This window comes from Drosophila virilis, chromosome 2 (assembly GCF_030788295.1).
Source record: "Drosophila virilis strain 15010-1051.87 chromosome 2, Dvir_AGI_RSII-ME, whole genome shotgun sequence".
Lineage (NCBI taxonomy): Eukaryota > Metazoa > Arthropoda > Insecta > Diptera > Drosophilidae > Drosophila > Drosophila virilis.
This window is the reverse complement of record NC_091544.1, coordinates 22,487,048-22,507,837: the sequence shown is the minus strand read 5'-3', so window position 1 is coordinate 22,507,837 and position 20,790 is coordinate 22,487,048. Positions and strand designations below refer to the sequence as shown.

The 20,790-nt window shown below is 43.0% G+C and overlaps 6 protein-coding genes and 2 long non-coding RNA genes across 8 annotated transcripts; 6 read left to right on the top strand and 2 right to left on the bottom strand.

Annotated features, from left to right (window-relative positions):
- Nucleotides 1-206: 206 nt before the first annotated feature.
- Ude (Uracil-DNA degrading factor) lies at nt 207-2,062 on the top strand. The gene is made up of 3 exons (XM_032432923.2): nt 207-649; nt 709-889; nt 1,195-2,062. The coding sequence occupies exons 1-3, from the start codon at nt 508-510 to the stop codon at nt 1,820-1,822; spliced, it is 951 nt and encodes a 316-aa protein (XP_032288814.1). The 5' UTR covers nt 207-507; the 3' UTR covers nt 1,823-2,062.
- On the bottom strand, nt 1,606-3,541 carry LOC116649793 (ETV5-related protein Ets96B-like). The gene is made up of 2 exons (XM_032432922.2): nt 2,794-3,541; nt 1,606-2,730 (listed from the first exon to the last, which is right to left on the bottom strand). The coding sequence occupies exons 1-2, from the start codon at nt 3,528-3,530 to the stop codon at nt 2,355-2,357; spliced, it is 1,113 nt and encodes a 370-aa protein (XP_032288813.1). The 5' UTR covers nt 3,531-3,541; the 3' UTR covers nt 1,606-2,354.
- LOC116649796 (uncharacterized) lies at nt 2,638-4,786 on the top strand. The gene is made up of 3 exons (XR_004302739.2): nt 2,638-2,757; nt 2,817-3,215; nt 4,136-4,786. It is a non-coding gene; the product is annotated as an uncharacterized lncRNA (long non-coding RNA).
- Nucleotides 4,787-6,027: 1,241 nt separating this feature from the next.
- On the top strand, nt 6,028-7,843 carry LOC6629327 (uncharacterized). The gene is made up of 3 exons (XM_002053024.4): nt 6,028-6,428; nt 6,488-6,668; nt 6,974-7,843. The coding sequence occupies exons 1-3, from the start codon at nt 6,287-6,289 to the stop codon at nt 7,599-7,601; spliced, it is 951 nt and encodes a 316-aa protein (XP_002053060.2). The 5' UTR covers nt 6,028-6,286; the 3' UTR covers nt 7,602-7,843.
- Nucleotides 7,621-16,873, bottom strand: Ets96B. Its single transcript, XM_032432926.2, has 7 exons — nt 16,633-16,873; nt 12,488-12,935; nt 12,253-12,429; nt 11,190-11,304; nt 10,990-11,036; nt 8,575-9,259; nt 7,621-8,511 (listed from the first exon to the last, which is right to left on the bottom strand). The coding sequence occupies exons 1-7, from the start codon at nt 16,648-16,650 to the stop codon at nt 8,136-8,138; spliced, it is 1,866 nt and encodes a 621-aa protein (XP_032288817.1). The 5' UTR covers nt 16,651-16,873; the 3' UTR covers nt 7,621-8,135.
- Nucleotides 8,418-10,567, top strand: LOC116649795 (uncharacterized). Its single transcript, XR_004302738.2, has 3 exons — nt 8,418-8,538; nt 8,598-8,996; nt 9,917-10,567. It is a non-coding gene; the product is annotated as an uncharacterized lncRNA (long non-coding RNA).
- On the top strand, nt 14,316-16,554 carry LOC6629405 (uncharacterized). The gene is made up of 2 exons (XM_002053026.4): nt 14,316-15,047; nt 15,117-16,554. The coding sequence occupies exons 1-2, from the start codon at nt 14,966-14,968 to the stop codon at nt 16,469-16,471; spliced, it is 1,437 nt and encodes a 478-aa protein (XP_002053062.1). The 5' UTR covers nt 14,316-14,965; the 3' UTR covers nt 16,472-16,554.
- Nucleotides 16,874-17,628: 755 nt separating the features above from the next.
- On the top strand, nt 17,629-20,112 carry LOC6629406 (solute carrier family 25 member 44). Its single transcript, XM_002053027.4, has 4 exons — nt 17,629-17,719; nt 18,093-19,025; nt 19,097-19,224; nt 19,289-20,112. The coding sequence occupies exons 2-4, from the start codon at nt 18,326-18,328 to the stop codon at nt 19,478-19,480; spliced, it is 1,020 nt and encodes a 339-aa protein (XP_002053063.1). The 5' UTR covers nt 17,629-17,719; nt 18,093-18,325; the 3' UTR covers nt 19,481-20,112.
- The last annotated feature ends 678 nt before the right edge of the window (nt 20,113-20,790 follow it).

The window sequence follows — 20,790 nt, the reverse complement described above, 5'->3', positions numbered from 1 at the left end:
AAATTGTATAATATTGTATGCCAACTTATTTTAAATAAAATATTTAAAATTTGGCTCGGCAAGGTAATTATAGCGACCACTGTATCTTAAAATCACGTTATTCGCAAACCGCATCAAAAACTATCGTATGAATTTGGTGTGTGTGTGTGTGTGTGCCCGTGTGGGTGCGCAAGTGTGACCATCTGTTGGGCATGACGTCATATCAGGGTTTCTTCTCGCTTTTGTTTTGCTACGGCAGTACGACAACAAACCGGTTCCTATATTGAGCACTGATAGTGTCACTTGGTTATTTTGGCCACGCTTATCTAATTGCCTGTCCAGATACTGCTCACCCAGTCTCAGTAGCGCTCGCATGCTCTCTTTTGATATTCTTATGGCGCGAGCTGTGTATGCCTTGCCTCAAAACTTTTGTAAACGAAAAGCCAGCAGTCAGTCGCAGTTTGTCGGTGGTGGATAGTAGTCGTTTCTGTTGGTCGACATATACGTTTCTAAATTTGAGCAGCAACAATGTCCGAGGGCGAATCAAAATTTGGATTCAAGGACATGGAGAAAGCGTTGGAGACGCTCAAGCTGTTGGAGAGTCATGATATGCAGTACCGCAAGCTGACCGTGCGCGGACTACTGGGACGTGCCAAACGCGTGCTGACAAGTAGGTTACCAACGAGTCTCTTTTTTTTTAACATTTCACAGCAATTTGCCTTTGTACAGTGACAAAAGCAGCAGAGAAGCTAAAGAACATAAATGATGCTATTGGCGTGTTTGAGCAATGGCTAGAGGAGAATGGCGGCGGTGCGTCCAACAAAAATGCAAAGACTGAGGGTGACGATAAGGTGGAGACGGTGCCTGGTCTGGGCTTTAAGGACAAGGCGGCGGCGCAAGCAACTCTGAGGTAAGAGCAACCGACTGTGCATACCAATACAAATCAGCTTTTAAGGCAGAAGGTCATAGTCAGCGGCACTTTGGCTATGCCGCCATTATGATGTCATGTCACAGTTTTAGTGTTTAATACGAACGAAAGAGAGCTCGCCTCAGTTTCCTCTCTGACTGCTGCTCTCCGTGCGTATACACATGCAAAGCATTTGGCATGCTATGCGAACATATTCGGCATCCATAAACATTCCACTGTTTGTCTATACAAATACTTATATTCCTATGTGGGAATTGAATTGATATATCGAAACATTTAAATTGCAGCATTTTGGAGGAACGCGATCCAGAATATCAAAAACTGGCTGTCAAGGGTCTTATTGGCAGCTCGAAAAGGGTGCTCTCTGGGACCAAGAATGAAGATAAAATAAGTGCCATCAAGGAAGGCGTGCAAGTACTTGAAGAGTTTCTTGAAAAATTCGAGACGGAGAATCGAATCATGGACAATCGCGCCTATCTTTCACATGCAGTCGTGGCCAAGTTGCCTGAACCAAAAGACAAACTGGCGGCTGAGTTCCTGGCTGCTTATGGAGGACCCAAGGCCAAGGGCAACTACAAGCACCTGCGAACGATGTATCCGAAGGACGAGACAACAAGTTGGGATATAATACGTAATCGTCAGATAGCAAAATTGCTGGAACAAATCAAAAGTGAAGATGTCAAACTATTCGATAAGGAGACAGGCGCGCCTAGCGAGTTACACTTACAGCTTATACACTGGGCCTATAGTCCGCAGCCGGACAAGGTAAAGAGCTATGTGGACAAACTGGCCAAGAAGTCACCGGAGAAACGCAAGCTGGATACTGACAGTAGTAGCGACGCTGACAACTCCAGTAGCAACTCGGACGAGTCAGACGAGAGATCAGTACCGAAAAAGAAGAAGAAGGAAGAGTGATATAAACACACAAGTGGCATAGGCTGGTTTGTGTAACGAACAAAAAACGGTATATACTTTATTTTAAATACGTCAACTCAACCTTAACGCGATTACAATTTAGTAGTGGACACTTTCTTTTGTATATGTATGTATGTTATTTGATGTATGTATGTAATTGCTGCTGATAAGGCCTCGCTTAGATGAGCTACGCATCTAACGCTAGCCATCTAATAATCAAATACATGAAAATGAAAAACACCTTTTCCGGTCTACAGTCTATGTATATGAAATCCGACCGGCAAGCGATTGTGCCGTTGTGATCGTTGTTCGATAGACATCGATTTTTTATGGTGGCCGACCGATAGACGCTTTTGAGCACTGCTTGCCGAAAGTTTCTCAAGCGGGGCCGTCACAAATTTGGTATTTTTCATTAACGAAACGCAGTCGCACAGCAAAGCAGTGTGACCCCACACACCCATAAAAAATTAAATTACACAATATACATGAGACATGGGTGTTACACCCATACAGTGGTGTTCCCACACTCCGCCTACTGGTACTTATGCAAGCCACTGTCATAGTAATCTGCGGTTGTCGATTTTTGCACGCGAAGTTGCGACTGCGACTCCGGCGATGACTTCGCCAACGACAAGGTCAACTGATGCTGCTGGTCTGCTTGCTTGCTTGTGAGGTGCCCATATGCCATGTTAAAGAGCGCATCGGGATCACAGACGAAGCGATAGACATAGCGTTCACCATTGACTTTTTGCATGATTCCCTTCTCATAGTAGTAGCGCAGGCTACGCGACAGCTTGTCATAGTTCATAGCTGGTCGGTTCTTCTGTATGCCCCAACGGCGAGCTACCTCCTCCGGTTCGATGAGTTTGAATTCCATGCCACGACCTGTCCAGGCGATGCAGCTAGAACTGGATGCATTGCACACAATACGAAACGTAAGCATGTTCAAAGTCATCTACTCCTCCACTTACCTAGTTGCCGGTTCGTCAAGTAGGGCCACCAAAAACTGCCATAACTGGAGCGAGCCACGACGCTGGCTGATGGTCTGCACGTTGCTGCTGGTGGATATTGCATTGCTAGCGTAAAACTGATCAAGGCGCAGCTCCGCATCACTGGAAGTTGTGGAATCAACCACACTCGGACGCAATGGTGGTGGATAGGTGGAAGATATAGTGGCATTGTAAGGCCCACTGTCGTATTTAAGATCTGTTTCGCTGCCCGTCGCTGTGCTGGGTGAAATATCACGATAGACAGTGGCAATAGACCCGCCATGCGTCTGGGCATTCGGCTGCTGTTGGTGGGTGTAGTGTGGGCCCGCGGCATAGACAGCCGAGCTGGATATTACGGCCGTATGACTAAATTTAAAGGCGGAGGCTGCGTGCACCGGAGTCAGGTGAGCATGTGTCTGCTGATGCGTATTCTGCGCCTGCTGATGCTGGGTATGAGAATGCAGTGAATCATGATGCTGCTGCTGTTGTTGTTGTTGTTGTTGTTGTTGTTGTTGTTGTTGCTGTTGATGTTGCTGTGCGGCGGCGGCTGTTGTGGTGGAGTCGGCATGCTCAATCTTGGTGTTGTGCTGATGAAAGTGCTGACCAACTGATACATCATTGCAATACACAGCAGCCGCGGCAGCGGCGGCGGCAGCAGCTGCCGTTTCTGAAAAAGGTGGGCAGAGCCAGAGAGCCAAATAAAAGCCGCTTTTGGGCATGTTTAAACATCAAATTGAGAGTGGGCACTAATTACATCGTATATTTACACTCTTTGCAAGAGTGTTTCATATTTTTTTACCAGGACAGAGACTAAAAAGAAAGGCTTTGGCTTTGTGTAGTTGTCAGACTAACGCCCTTAACCATATTAAGACGCATAGTCACAATTAGTATATAGTCACATATATTGATTTATTGCAATCTCCTGTCGTTCTGTGCGTCCGTCCTTGGGGGCCTCTGTATAAATGAAATTCAATTTGGTAGCTCTAGAAGCTAGAAACATGCGATGTGGAATATATACTCGTGTATATTCGCATAAGTGCCCTCTATAGGGAGAGAAAACAATTCAATCGCAAAGAATCCAAAGAAGAAACCTACAGAAATTCTTAGAATTTGCAATATGTATATAAGCTCTCAGATGCTTGCGTTCATACATACGGACGAACAGACAGACGGGCATGGCTAGATCGACTCGGCTATTGATCAAGAATATACATATATACTTTATGGGGTCTTCTTTTTGCTTGTTACACACATTCGCACAAAAACATTGTACCCTGCTTAACCATTTTCAATGGGTATAAAAAAGAGTCACATAATATTTCAGATTTGACGGCCCCCTTTAAAGATAAACTCAATATCGATATTTAAGGCCACGCCCAAACGAGACGCCTCAAATCGTGGAAGTCTATATCTTCCAATAAAAGACCTTGAAATGAATATAAAAATAAAAAAAAAATATTTTTGTAATAAAATAGTATGCTTGAAAGCTCTTCCCATAGAATGTTGTTTTTTTTTTCAAATAAAAGTGAAGTTTGTTTTTTGAATATTAGGTGTATAATAGAAATGAAGGGTAGAAATACGAGTTGGTCAGCCTGTTTTGTTGTTTCACTAAATGGCCAAGGTATTTAGCACGAATTAATTATTTAAGGAACCCACTCCGAACCCTTGTAAATGCTCAATATGCTGCAATTTAAGGGCAAACAACAGTGAAAACCCCGCCCGCCCACTCATAAAGCCCTTTTCATTAGATGGTCGCCTGGTCCTGGTCTCTCCTTGGCACTCGCTCAAAATCACATCAGCAGGCAACGCGACTCGACGCTGGTCGCATTAAATATTCAGAAGATACCTCTGCATAATCCATGAGAAAGTGTTCGACAAGTAAAAACATCATTGCCGATAACAGCAAACGAGCAGCGAACGGGCGTTGAAAACCTGTTGGCTGCCAAAGCGTACTGCACAGTAAGTATTTCCCAGTGGTGCGACCCACACCCTTAGTAGACATGCTCAACTGAATCCACTCGGCGGCTGATGATTGAGTTGCTTGTTTGACTGCAACCCCCATTCCATCCGCTGCCGGGGGCCAACTAAGAGCATCGCGCTACTGTGTTGCTTTCAAATTGAATTCCATGCCCATGCCACCAATTGGATTAGCGGTTACTAACACCGCGGATGTTGTTATTGTAAATTATGCGCGCGATTTCTTACATTTTATTCAAAAATGCAAAAGTAAAAGAAAACCCAAGTGCCCATGCGAGGCATCTTGTAGAAAAACAAATTGAGTTATTGGCAACAGAACTGATAGCTTCAGCTTCTGCAGCTGCACGTAGCTGAGCATAATTTAAATAAATGATGAACGCATGGCTTTAATAATTTCTTTTCTGACTCTCATTTGATCCAATATAAAAATGTACATATCTTTAAGACTCGCAAACGAAATTGAGCACAGACTGACTTGACTATATCCACTCAGCTGGTCGTCGTAATTAAAAATAGTTTATGGGCTCAAATTATTAGCCCTTATTGGGCTATACATACATTTCGTCAAATGCAAGGGTATAATAAATAGGCCGAGTTAAGTTTATGGATAAGCTAAATAAATTTCGAAATAATTTAGTATTAACGCTGTCTATCGCCTCAGTCATTATTTTGTGTGTTATAGGGAATCCGGCTAATATATTAGGCTCAGCTGATGTTAATTTTCACCCAAAGAACTGAAAGCTGGTTACCTGATCTGAATATTTATTTTAAAAGACGCTATAAGGGACCACGGTACTTGCTCGAATTGTGGAAACTCACCTGTAAGCATTGTATGACTAGCTCTGAAGCTAATAAGTTTAGCTAATACATTAACGTTATAATTAATAACGTTATCAGTAATATAGTGATCGGCACTAGTTTTGACTATCGGCCTTGGTAAATTTGTCTGCATGGTAACTTTATTATGCTCAAAGCAATCTGAATTCAACAAATTGTATAATATTGTATGCCAACTTATTTTAAATAAAATATTTAAAATTTGGCTCGGCAAGGTAATTATAGCGACCACTGTATCTTAAAATCACGTTATTCGCAAACCGCATCAAAAACTATCGTATGAATTTGGTGTGTGTGTGTGTGTGTGTGCCCGTGTGGGTGCGCAAGTGTGACCATCTGTTGGGCATGACGTCATATCAGGGTTTCTTCTCGCTTTTGTTTTGCTACGGCAGTACGACAACAAACCGGTTCCTATATTGAGCACTGATAGTGTCACTTGGTTATTTTGGCCACGCTTATCTAATTGCCTGTCCAGATACTGCTCACCCAGTCTCAGTAGCGCTCGCATGCTCTCTTTTGATATTCTTATGGCGCGAGCTGTGTATGCCTTGCCTCAAAACTTTTGTAAACGAAAAGCCAGCAGTCAGTCGCAGTTTGTCGGTGGTGGATAGTAGTCGTTTCTGTTGGTCGACATATACGTTTCTAAATTTGAGCAGCAACAATGTCCGAGGGCGAATCAAAATTTGGATTCAAGGACATGGAGAAAGCGTTGGAGACGCTCAAGCTGTTGGAGAGTCATGATATGCAGTACCGCAAGCTGACCGTGCGCGGACTACTGGGACGTGCCAAACGCGTGCTGACAAGTAGGTTACCAACGAGTCTCTTTTTTTTTAACATTTCACAGCAATTTGCCTTTGTACAGTGACAAAAGCAGCAGAGAAGCTAAAGAACATAAATGATGCTATTGGCGTGTTTGAGCAATGGCTAGAGGAGAATGGCGGCGGTGCGTCCAACAAAAATGCAAAGACTGAGGGTGACGATAAGGTGGAGACGGTGCCTGGTCTGGGCTTTAAGGACAAGGCGGCGGCGCAAGCAACTCTGAGGTAAGAGCAACCGACTGTGCATACCAATACAAATCAGCTTTTAAGGCAGAAGGTCATAGTCAGCGGCACTTTGGCTATGCCGCCATTATGATGTCATGTCACAGTTTTAGTGTTTAATACGAACGAAAGAGAGCTCGCCTCAGTTTCCTCTCTGACTGCTGCTCTCCGTGCGTATACACATGCAAAGCATTTGGCATGCTATGCGAACATATTCGGCATCCATAAACATTCCACTGTTTGTCTATACAAATACTTATATTCCTATGTGGGAATTGAATTGATATATCGAAACATTTAAATTGCAGCATTTTGGAGGAACGCGATCCAGAATATCAAAAACTGGCTGTCAAGGGTCTTATTGGCAGCTCGAAAAGGGTGCTCTCTGGGACCAAGAATGAAGATAAAATAAGTGCCATCAAGGAAGGCGTGCAAGTACTTGAAGAGTTTCTTGAAAAATTCGAGACGGAGAATCGAATCATGGACAATCGCGCCTATCTTTCACATGCAGTCGTGGCCAAGTTGCCTGAACCAAAAGACAAACTGGCGGCTGAGTTCCTGGCTGCTTATGGAGGACCCAAGGCCAAGGGCAACTACAAGCACCTGCGAACGATGTATCCGAAGGACGAGACAACAAGTTGGGATATAATACGTAATCGTCAGATAGCAAAATTGCTGGAACAAATCAAAAGTGAAGATGTCAAACTATTCGATAAGGAGACAGGCGCGCCTAGCGAGTTACACTTACAGCTTATACACTGGGCCTATAGTCCGCAGCCGGACAAGGTAAAGAGCTATGTGGACAAACTGGCCAAGAAGTCACCGGAGAAACGCAAGCTGGATACTGACAGTAGTAGCGACGCTGACAACTCCAGTAGCAACTCGGACGAGTCAGACGAGAGATCAGTACCGAAAAAGAAGAAGAAGGAAGAGTGATATAAACACACAAGTGGCATAGGCTGGTTTGTGTAACGAACAAAAAACGGTATATACTTTATTTTAAATACGTCAACTCAACCTTAACGCGATTACAATTTAGTAGTGGACACTTTCTTTTGTATATATGTATGTATGTTATTTGATGTATGTATGTAATTGCTGCTGATAAGGCCTCGCTTAGATGAGCTACGCATCTAACGCTAGCCATCTAATAATCAAATACATGAAAATGAAAAACACCTTTTCCGGTCTACAGTCTATGTATATGAAATCCGACCGGCAAGCGATTGTGCCGTTGTGATCGTTGTTCGATAGACATCGATTTTTTATGGTGGCCGACCGATAGACGCTTTTGAGCACTGCTTGCCGAAAGTTTCTCAAGCGGGGCCGTCACAAATTTGGTATTTTTCATTAACGAAACGCAGTCGCACAGCAAAGCAGTGTGACCCCACACACCCATAAAAAATTAAATTACACAATATACATGAGACATGGGTGTTACACCCATACAGTGGTGTTCCCACACTCCGCCTACTGGTACTTATGCAAGCCACTGTCATAGTAATCTGCGGTTGTCGATTTTTGCACGCGAAGTTGCGACTGCGACTCCGGCGATGACTTCGCCAACGACAAGGTCAACTGATGCTGCTGGTCTGCTTGCTTGCTTGTGAGGTGCCCATATGCCATGTTAAAGAGCGCATCGGGATCACAGACGAAGCGATAGACATAGCGTTCACCATTGACTTTTTGCATGATTCCCTTCTCATAGTAGTAGCGCAGGCTACGCGACAGCTTGTCATAGTTCATAGCTGGTCGGTTCTTCTGTATGCCCCAACGGCGAGCTACCTCCTCCGGTTCGATGAGTTTGAATTCCATGCCACGACCTGTCCAGGCGATGCAGCTAGAACTGGATGCATTGCACACAATACGAAACGTAAGCATGTTCAAAGTCATCTACTCCTCCACTTACCTAGTTGCCGGTTCGTCAAGTAGGGCCACCAAAAACTGCCATAACTGGAGCGAGCCACGACGCTGGCTGATGGTCTGCACGTTGCTGCTGGTGGATATTGCATTGCTAGCGTAAAACTGATCAAGGCGCAGCTCCGCATCACTGGAAGTTGTGGAATCAACCACACTCGGACGCAATGGTGGTGGATAGGTGGAAGATATAGTGGCATTGTAAGGCCCACTGTCGTATTTAAGATCTGTTTCGCTGCCCGTCGCTGTGCTGGGTGAAATATCACGATAGACAGTGGCAATAGACCCGCCATGCGTCTGGGCATTCGGCTGCTGTTGGTGGGTGTAGTGTGGGCCCGCGGCATAGACAGCCGAGCTGGATATTACGGCCGTATGACTAAATTTAAAGGCGGAGGCTGCGTGCACCGGAGTCAGGTGAGCATGTGTCTGCTGATGCGTATTCTGCGCCTGCTGATGCTGGGTATGAGAATGCAGTGAATCATGATGCTGCTGCTGTTGTTGTTGTTGTTGTTGTTGTTGTTGTTGTTGTTGCTGTTGATGTTGCTGTGCGGCGGCGGCTGTTGTGGTGGAGTCGGCATGCTCAATCTTGGTGTTGTGCTGATGAAAGTGCTGACCAACTGATACATCATTGCAATACACAGCAGCCGCGGCAGCGGCGGCGGCAGCAGCTGCCGTTTCTGAAAAAGGTGGGCAGAGCCAGAGAGCCAAATAAAAGCCGCTTTTGGGCATGTTTAAACATCAAATTGAGAGTGGGCACTAATTACATCGTATATTTACACTCTTTGCAAGAGTGTTTCATATTTTTTTACCAGGACAGAGACTAAAAAGAAAGGCTTTGGCTTTGTGTAGTTGTCAGACTAACGCCCTTAACCATATTAAGACGCATAGTCACAATTAGTATATAGTCACATATATTGATTTATTGCAATCTCCTGTCGTTCTGTGCGTCCGTCCTTGGGGGCCTCTGTATAAATGAAATTCAATTTGGTAGCTCTAGAAGCTAGAAACATGCGATGTGGAATATATACTCGTGTATATTCGCATAAGTGCCCTCTATAGGGAGAGAAAACAATTCAATCGCAAAGAATCCAAAGAAGAAACCTACAGAAATTCTTAGAATTTGCAATATGTATATAAGCTCTCAGATGCTTGCGTTCATACATACGGACGAACAGACAGACGGGCATGGCTAGATCGACTCGGCTATTGATCAAGAATATACATATATACTTTATGGGGTCTTCTTTTTGCTTGTTACACACATTCGCACAAAAACATTGTACCCTGCTTAACCATTTTCAATGGGTATAAAAAAGAGTCACATAATATTTCAGATTTGACGGCCCCCTTTAAAGATAAACTCAATATCGATATTTAAGGCCACGCCCAAACGAGACGCCTCAAATCGTGGAAGTCTATATCTTCCAATAAAAGACCTTGAAATGAATATAAAAATAAAAAAAAAATATTTTTGTAATAAAATAGTATGCTTGAAAGCTCTTCCCATAGAATGTTGTTTTTTTTTTCAAATAAAAGTGAAGTTTGTTTTTTGAATATTAGGTGTATAATAGAAATGAAGGGTAGAAATACGAGTTGGTCAGCCTGTTTTGTTGTTTCACTAAATGGCCAAGGTATTTAGCACGAATTAATTATTTAAGGAACCCACTCCGAACCCTTGTAAATGCTCAATATGCTGCAATTTAAGGGCAAACAACAGTGAAAACCCCGCCCGCCCACTCATAAAGCCCTTTTCATTAGATGGTCGCCTGGTCCTGGTCTCTCCTTGGCACTCGCTCAAAATCACATCAGCAGGCAACGCGACTCGACGCTGGTCGCATTAAATATTCAGAAGATACCTCTGCATAATCCATGAGAAAGTGTTCGACAAGTAAAAACATCATTGCCGATAACAGCAAACGAGCAGCGAACGGGCGTTGAAAACCTGTTGGCTGCCAAAGCGTACTGCACAGTAAGTATTTCCCAGTGGTGCGACCCACACCCTTAGTAGACATGCTCAACTGAATCCACTCGGCGGCTGATGATTGAGTTGCTTGTTTGACTGCAACCCCCATTCCATCCGCTGCCGGGGGCCAACTAAGAGCATCGCGCTACTGTGTTGCTTTCAAATTGAATTCCATGCCCATGCCACCAATTGGATTAGCGGTTACTAACACCGCGGATGTTGTTATTGTAAATTATGCGCGCGATTTCTTACATTTTATTCAAAAATGCAAAAGTAAAAGAAAATCCAAGTGCCCATGCGAGGCATCTTGTAGAAAAACAAATTGAGTTATTGGCAACAGAACTGATAGCTTCAGCTTCTGCAGCTGCACGTAGCTGAGCATAATTTAAATAAATGATGAACGCATGGCTTTAATAATTTCTTTTCTGACTCTCATTTGCTTACCTTCGTCGCTCTTCTTCAAAATGCCCGCGGGTGGCGATGGTGGAAACCTGGCGGCAGCATTAGGAAAAATAAATATATTGAAAATAATAATAAGAAAAAAAGTTGATTGACTTAAAGTCGCCTTTTGGTTACAATCTACTGGCTTGTCTTGTCAGCGGCTGTAGTTGTGGCTGCCACTTCCACCTCCGCTTACAACTTACCTGTAGCAGTAAGGATGTGGGTGGGTGTGCGGGTGCGGGTGCGGGTGTGGGTGTGTCACAGCGGGTATGTCGAAGAAAGTTGATGTTCTTTCATGGCGCACGCCTTTGACATTCACTGCAGATCCAGAGCGGCATCGGACAGGTGGGCACAAGAAAAGGAAACATTTTTAATGTGATTTTCAGCAGTAAAAGTTAGGCAGCTCTGCAACTTTTGTTAGATAATATTTCGCATTACAGCTCGCGCCGGGATATCTTTGAGCCCGCAAATCGACCTTGTCATATGCACATGGTAAGTGCTCCTAAGAAGACTTTCATACTAATACTGGAGCTATCGAATAGTGGAGCAAACGCACATTATAAAAAATCAAAATCAAATAACTAAAGATGCTAGCAAATCCTATGAATTAAAGTAAGTTATTAATAGAAATACAGAGATTATTAGAATTTATCAAGCTGTATGTACATTAATCTAACGAATCATACATATATATATATATATATAACAATTTAACAAGCTGTAAGAACATTTATCTGAATAATCATATATATATTTGCAGACCAGCCAAACAAGTTGTTAAGGTCTTAAAAAAACTCAAAACTTTTGTCGGTTTAGTAACAAGTGTCAAATCTATTAATTATCAGAATTTTATACTCAACTTAAAATGTATATAAAATGTATGTATATCTCTTACGTTTACGGAGTAAATGCCAATTTAGTTATATGTATTGAAGTTAAAAATCGTTTCGATATTCTGTAATTCTTATATGAAGCTCGAGTATTCAAAATCGCTTCAGGTTAAATTGCCCCGCAATATTTTCTTAATAAAAGACGCGTGCAAAGCAAAAAGTTAAGCTATTTAAAACAAACAAAAAATAAAATAAAAGCCTTCAGGCTGAAGGAATCGCAAGCAAAGCGAAACTCATGCCACATCCCCATTTGATTTGTTCTACGAGAAAACTCATAATGGGAGTTAATAAACAAAGCGTGTAAATAGCAAAAGCAAACAAGAAGACGTTGATGCACTGGACGTGGAGCTGCATCCAGGCGGACGTGGACGCTTACCATTGTACCTTGCGTTCAAGTAACCCTCCGTGGAAGTGTCCAGCCCAAATTTGCCAATGGCGGCTGCTGCTGCCGCCGTCGGCGCTGGCGTCGTGTACATAACTAGCTCATCTGCCAATTGATGGTGGTGATGGTGATGGTGATGATGCGCGTACCAGGACGTTTCTCGAACAAGATCTGCTTAGAGAAATAGTTAATGGTATCCTACATGTGGCACGATCCACTGTTAAGTCACCATTGCATAGAGCAGTAGTTCCCCCATTGACGTTGGTGGCCAAGCCGTTCATAAGAGCTCCTGCAGGTGGCGTAGAATTTCCGGACATGGACAGACAACAGGGTGGCGACCTTTGGCCATGCGTGGGCAGGGGGAGAGTACAGATGGCTTCCATAAGCGTGTGGCTCACTTCCATTTCGCCGTGACTGTGATTCTGGCATTTCTTGCGCTCCGTTTCTGAGTTCGCGCAGCTAGAGGAAGATGCGGAGGATGTGGCCTTGCCGATAACCGGCAGTGTTGAGGTGACACAGGAAACCACCGAATCTGTGGTTATAGTCGATGTATTTGGCGCCGGGTGATACAGCCCATGGTGATGTGGATGCGAGTGCGAATGGGGGTGATGGTGATCCAAGTGCGTCAGTGTCTGCTGTAGCTGCTCAAGATGAGTCTTGGCCTCGCTGTAGTCGGCCTGTTGAATAAGGAAATGAATCAAGGCGCAGCAGGAAATTATGAGTTTGTTTTGGGTCCTTCTTCAATTTTGGCAAATGAATTGCCAATCTGGAATTGGTCCTGGGGTTGCCGCTCGGGCTTTAAGTGACCTAGCCCACAACTTTAAAGCCACCTGCTGTGGTGACAGCGTTACTACCCGTGGCGCTGGTCGAGCAAAGCTGGTTACGGTTAGAGTTACGGTCACGGCTACAGTTACAGATCCCGGTACAAACAGAATAGAAGCAAAGTGTTCGTCACATTGACATACTCAAGTGTGAAGAAGTTGTGGCAATTAGCTTAACAGCTTCTAGCTCCGGCCTTGCATTGTGTGTGGTGTACGGGTGTCAATTGTCTTTTGTTGTGCTTATGGCTGTGTCATTAAGTAATGAGGCATTGTCCACGTCAAAGCGAAATTCACTAAAAGAGTAAAACAGGGATTGGGACTGGGACTGGAACTGGGACTGGGACTGGAACTGGGACTGGGAGTGAGAGAGTATCATACACATAGCACTACATATGACAAAGACAATAGAAACCTGCGTTTTATTGACACTTTTACACTTAATGAGCTGCGTAGACTTGAGGTCAGCCGAGTTTAAGGGCGGTGACACCTGTCACTCTCTCCGCTCATTACGGCTGGCAAGCATTTCACTTTCTAGCTGGTCAGTAAGATCTAATGATGCAGGTAAATTTAGCGTTGATCTGCCATTCGTCTTGGCTTTTGGGGCAAGCAATTTAAAGTTTGTTTTAGCTGTCAATTTCCGCATCTTTCCGCCCACTATCGAAGTGTATTGGCACTTGACACCCAGAAACTAGCACACACCAGGCGTTGCGCTTCGGCGCGTTTGAGAATCATTTGTACTAAAGATACCCCTAATTTCGTAAGTGTGTAACTACATACATACACACATACATACAAACAAGCTGCAACAACTTTAACTTCATGCGGAAACGCAGAAAGCGGCAAGTTTCTCAGCTAGAAGGCACAGAACGTGCAATGTGCAGCTTTCTCCGGCTATTTACACAGAAACTAGAGCTAAAGGTTATGTTAATTTAGTACATTAAGCTTGAAATGTGGCATTATATTTTGCAATATTTAAGTATACAATAATAGGAAATACTCCGCCATTGACGGTGGTTACCAATTTAGGTATTGCAAAATATGGCTGCAGCCAGGAAAGACTCTGTCTGTGCTGAATTTAATAAGTGCAAGCAAACAATTTGTAAAATCAAATTACCGACATAATTTAGCGTAACCGTTAAACGCAGCCGGCGAAGCGTTGCCACTTGGCACGCGGTTAGTGCAGACACAAGAATTATCGGAACTAATCGTTTTTTGTTTGACAGTTTTTTTTTTTTTTTTGGTAGATGTCAAAACGGAAAAAAGCTTTGGAAGTTCATACTGATAATGCCAGAAAATTGTCAGATTACCACCTTGTGGGTAATAGTTCATTCAATTAACTTACAAACCAGTTGAGCAAAACCAACTGACTAGCTGGCTGATCAACTTTGAACTTTTGCAAACAATGTGGGTGCGGGTGGCTAATATTACGACGCATGCGCGCCCGCAACTTAAATTACGAAACGTGGCGTCGAGGCTAGCGTTGATGTCGTGTTTGCTTTAAGTTTGTAAGTTACTTTGATCTACTTTGCAGCCGCTGCGACAGAAGACAATGCTTTTCTTTTTGCCTTTGTGCGAGCTGTTTTTTCCACGCTCGTATGCGTTGCTGTACCTGGCGCTTGTCGTGGAAAACACTTTCACTGCACATGATGAGGCAGTGACACGACTTCGGCGTCTCTCAGCGTTGTCGTCGTGAACTTCTTGTGGGTGCTGCTGCTGCGGCTATGTGTATGGAAGCGCGACCGAGCGAGTTTCTCGGTCTCGCATGCGTTGCCGCCGAAACTGGGAGCACATTTTCGGTTGAGCAGTGGACCAGACTGGTGGTGCTTTATCCGACTCTACTTGACATATACGTCGAACACTTCAATGCGCAGCGCCAGCTTTAAGACATGCCAGGATCAGAATCAGACTTCATGAGTAGACCGAATAATTTGATGCGCTTTGTGCTACTAAGCGCCTTACTACTGCAAGGTGAGTCCACGTACAAATTTGGCATATAGCGTTTCACATTGACTGACTGACTGAATTATCTGATTTCAGCTGTTTTAAGCCAGCCTTACCAGACGCCACACCGTTGTTCGAATCGTCTGGAAAACGCACTCGAGCACATGCGCCGTCGCAGTGCTCAAAGCAAGGAATCGTCGCGAGGGCGTTCCCGTTCCATGTGGGAACAACCGTTTCAGACTCCATATCAGCTTTATCATAGTTTTTATGGACAGCATACCGAACCTGAGGATGATTTCTACAATGTAGGCGGCAGCCCAAATTACGGGCGTGGCTATTATGCCAAGCACATACGACGCAATGGACGTCCGTCCTATCAGTCCGCCAGTGGATTAAGCGGCAGTGCTCTGGAATTTGAGGAGTTACTGTCTTCACATCAACAAAAACAACAGCAGCAACAGCAACATTATCAGCACCGGCAACCGCACAAATTAGCCATATCGCGGGTGGAGGTTGAGGATCTTAAGGTTAGGGTCCCGCCGGCAAAGTCCTCCTCACGCTGGGTGGAGATAGACAAGTGCAAGTTCAGCACTGAGAATTCTACATTGGACACGCGTCTTATTTTTCCGGACTTAACTCTCAGTGGCAAGGTAATCCTGCAACCTACAGGTGGACGTTGCCACATGATATTGCGCATGAGGCACGCAGGAATTGAGTTTCGCACGGTGCCGTTGGGCCCAGCATCAGCGGCGCCCTCTTATGAGCAGTCTCGAAGGTTGGGTGCCGCCTCTGTGCGCACAGATTCGCATTTTGCAGAGCCTGGTTTTATCTCCGTGTTTGCGCACGGCTGCCAAGGACCAAGTGGCATCAGACTCCGCCAAAATTCGAAACGCCGGTTCGGCTACGGCGAGGGTACGGCACCACAGGTAGAATTGGGTGAGCCACACGTAATCCTAGGCACCACTGGCAAGTATCAAAAGCCAAATTACGATATCCGGCTGGAGCAAACTACTCAGCGAGATCAGAGTCTGACTTTTGGAAGCAACGAGGGATTTGGTGATTCAACCGAGTTCTTTGATGTGAATGGCGACAACTTTTACCGACGGCGACAGTTGGGTAAACGACGCCGACGGCGTCGTCGCAATACGTTACCCGCCGATTACTCGGATGAAATACATTTCAATGAAGACGTATTGCACTTTGAGGATGAGCAGCTGCAGCAGCTTGTCGAACCAGATGCCCGTGCTTTTGCTGATATTTTCTCTGGCGGAAGTGGTGGCGCTAACGGCAATCACGAAGAGTTTGTAGGTGATGCCATGTCCAATGAGCTGGAGAAGCTCTTTTCCATGGGCGTGCGTGGTTTGCTTACCACCTACATGCAGAGAGCCCTTCAGCCGGCCATCAAAGAGACGCTTATGGAAAATATGGGCTACACGCTTAGCTACGGCTGAGATCTGTGATCCGCCAGGATTTAAGTTTATTATACGAGTTAATGTATGAACAAGGTCTGAACGAATTAAAGCTTTAAGTACTTAAGGTTAAGCTATCATTCCCTTTTTAATTTTCCTGCGGGATTAACAGTTTTTTTTTTTTTTGTGTGTGTTGATCTTACCAATTTGACTGTATCCATGTGTTTAGGTCGCTAGATCTCGCACTTGACTGAACTTTACACACACTGGCGGATGCACTCTTGAACTTGATTGTTTTTCTCATGCAAAATTTCACTAATGGGATTTCACCTTGTTTCCGTGCATCAATAATTTTGAATTATTAATCACTTCATGGCATTCACTAGTCACAGCCAGTGATCGGCGCATTCCGTCAATACCGTGCAACGGTTATGAAGTGGCCGTGGCAACTGTTAGCTCTGCACAAATTCTTAGAATGCGTCCAACGTTCTCTATGATTTATGTGTTGGGGTTCAAGGGTTGATGGGCCGTTAGGATGCTGCGTCACATTGCGCAGACTCAAAACGCCCACCAAGAATGTAATTGGCGTGTAACTTATATTTGCAACAGCCAATCAGGGCTTTTTATTTTTTTTTATAAATTATTGTAGTTACATGTAAAAGATAGCAAAAATATAAGAAAATAATAGGAAAAGCACAAACGGAATCTTTTACGTTTAATGATATTTCATCAATAAAGAAACCTCTTAAATATAAAATTGCTAAGTGCATATAGTATTAATATTTATAATTATTAAAAAAAAAAAAAATTTTAAATTAAGAACCTAACATAGTTTTATTTTGAATTTCAAAAATTCCGCGCAAGTACCAGTGCTTTCGTCCAAGCGGTAAGGAAGAGAGTTGCCAGTCTTTTTAAGTTCCACGGCGATAGATACCTAGCGTATTCTGGCGTATCGATATATTGAATGAAAAAAGTATCGATTATCGTTACTAAAATAATAAAGTGTATTTATGAAATGTCTCTGATAACTTGTAGTAAATGTCGGTAATAAAATTAAATGATTTGTTTTCACCTCTACAAATGAAATATAATTATAGAAATTTACAATTACTTACATATATGTGAAAAAGAATGATTTAAATATTTTTTCCTGTTTCAAATATCGATTGGTCGATACAAAATCAGCATCAACAATAATAATTGAACAGGGTGGGTGCGAGTGTAGGTGTCTGAATAAACAACAAATATTAATATACCTAAGTAGAGTTCATACGCTGGACTATTGCGGAAGTAAGCGATATCTCTATTGAGAAAAAATCATATTAAAAATATGCTGATTACGCATTGTGTACGGCCCAATTGATAACAGAGGTGATGACGCGGTCAACGGTCAGGCGGTGGTGTTGGTTGTGTCTGTACGCATTATATAATTACAAACACATCTATAAACATATGGCTCTAGGTGATCCTTAAGCCCTTACCGCCAAGTGAACAATAACAATATCGGAAACAAAGACCAAAAAGTCAAAATACAACAATGAATGCATAATAATACTTATGAATCCGTGCGTTAACCTTGGGAACACAATGAATTTCGTGCCATCTCCAATTGCGTCAATGTAAATACATATATTTCAATACCAAGGTATTTTTCCCATTTCAGATCGTCCAACATCTTCATTGCACATAAGAACATATAACATACTTAATGCATGCCAGGTTGGTCGGAAACTGCCTCAGACAATGATGCTGTAAACAAAGATTCAGAAACGGTTTAGCTGATTTCAATTTACGAGCGTGTTTCTTCTGCTTCACCTGCATACTGGCGACGTATGCAACAAGCGCAGCTTGGCAAGCGCACGGTCTCCGACAGCTGTTCCAGATACAGCTAACACAATGTCGGACTGCACCGGCGTGAATATGGAGGCCGATACCGGAGCTGCTGGCACGAGCAGTTTCAATGGGAAGGAGGGCTCCTACATACGCACAATAGAGTGGGACATGATGAACAAGACCAAGTTCTTTCCACTTTCCATGTTGAGCTCATTCTCGGTGCGGTGTTGCTTGTTTCCACTGACTGTGATCAAGACTCAGCTGCAGGTGCAGCATAAGAGCGATATATATAAAGGCATGATTGATTGTGCCATGAAAATCTACCGCTCCGAGGGCGTGCCTGGTCTATATCGCGGCTTCTGGATATCTTCAGTGCAGATCGTATCGGGCGTGTTTTACATCAGCACCTACGAAGGTGTGCGACACATACTCAGCGATTTGGGTGCTGGTCACCGTCTTAAAGCTTTAATTGGTGGTGGCTGTGCGTCGCTCGTTGGTCAGACTATCATAGTTCCTTTTGACGTAATATCACAACACGCCATGGTACTCGGAATGTCGGCTCATGCCGGCGCGAAAGCTGATATAAACCCCTTGGGTATTAAATCTTGGCCTGGTCGCAGCCGCTTGCATATATCTATGGACATAGGGCGTGAGATAATGCGACGTGATGGATTTCGCGGCTTTTATAGAGGATACACTGCCAGCCTAATGGCCTATGTCCCCAACTCTGCTATGTGGTGGGCGTTTTACCACCTATATCAGGGTAAGTTGTCTTGCTAGTATACATTAATGATTTACGCTTCACACATATATTTATTCAATATGTCACCGAAGACGAACTGTATCGTATATGCCCCAACTGGGTCTCTCATCTTTTTATCCAATGTGTGGCCGGCAGCTTAGGTGGCTTTACAACGACAATACTAACTAATCCATTGGACATAGTACGGGCACGCCTTCAGGTAAGTCTTTGATTCGCCTTCAAAACTGTCTCCTATCACATATTAAAATTGTATTGGCTTGCAGGTGCATCGTCTAGACTCAATGAGTGTTGCTTTCCGTGAATTGTGGCATGAGGAGAAACTCAACTGCTTCTTTAAAGGCTTATCCGCACGCCTGGTGCAGTCGGCAGCCTTCTCGTTCAGCATTATACTAGGCTATGAGACCATCAAACGGATTGCCATAGACGAGCAATACAAGCATCAAATACGCTGGTAACGGAACGCACAACTCTAAAGAAAACCAAATAAAATCGCATTTGCATTTACGCAACGTACTGAGGAACCACCAGAGATTTGTTGCTGAACCAGCTGGAGCGCATCATGTGCTCCACTTTTGTAAATAACTGACGAGATGAATAGTAAAAAGCACAGGTTAATTAGCTAAATTAATAACAATGATAATTTTTGTTAGGGCGTTTAAATGTATCTTACAAATAGTAAAAAAAAATTGTTACGCTCTGCAATGTTTACGTACATAACTAATGCAATTTAACTTAAAAATACTTAAAGTGTTATAGCTTAAAGTGTACATTTTTTGTTATAGTGATTTTTACATTATACTACCAGAGGCAATGGAACGCAGCTTAAAAGCAGAAAATATAGCTCGCGTATACATAATAACAGACTTGTACATTATTAATTTAAGTATGTAATTGATGATGATGTTGATAATAATGTTACAATAATACTTTTTTAAAGCCAAACTGGACATTCTAATTCTAGTACTTACCTAGCTGTGTCCTTTTTATCACAACAGGGCGCCCTATTTAGGCACTTATTGGATGTATGTGTGTTCGAAAGAAATGTAGTTTTAGCATGCATTGTAATAAAGTACAAACCAAGAATTTATACACTTTTAGAACTGTGAAACATAAATTTGATGTGTGTTCGGTCACTGCGATCCCTACATACAGAAACTTTCCATCTTACTATATTTACCAAAAACGTGAATTTCATAGTTTTTGAGCCTTCGAAATATATATAGAGATAAGAAACATTGAAAATCTTGTTTGCTCCATATTCTAGGTATGTATTTTTCGCATAGTTTGGTAAAATGAATATCGATGAAATTTCATTGTAAGCGACCAACTTAATAATTAAATGTACAGGTCATGTCTTCAGAAATTTACAACTGGATTGCCAATCAAGGCAATGTTTAATATTTGTGGCGTCGAGTTTAAATAATCAACCATTGTTTTCAATATCAGACTGGTATAGAGATGACAATAGATTATTTCAATTTCAAAGTGGATAATAATGGCAGCCATGATAAGCAATACCAAACTGTATTAGACAAAATCAAAAAAGTTAAAGCCCATACTGTAAAAAATACTACAAAAGACAAGATCTTTAAGTAACTGATCAATTCTTTCTTATTTGACCATTCTTGTTAATGTCATCGGTATTAGTCGCATGTTGTGCTTGAATGGAGATTTTTTGAGAGCTCCAACTAAATTTCATTTCGGTACCTATACCAACAATTATCAATTCCATAATAGAACTTACCTATATATATAATGTATACGC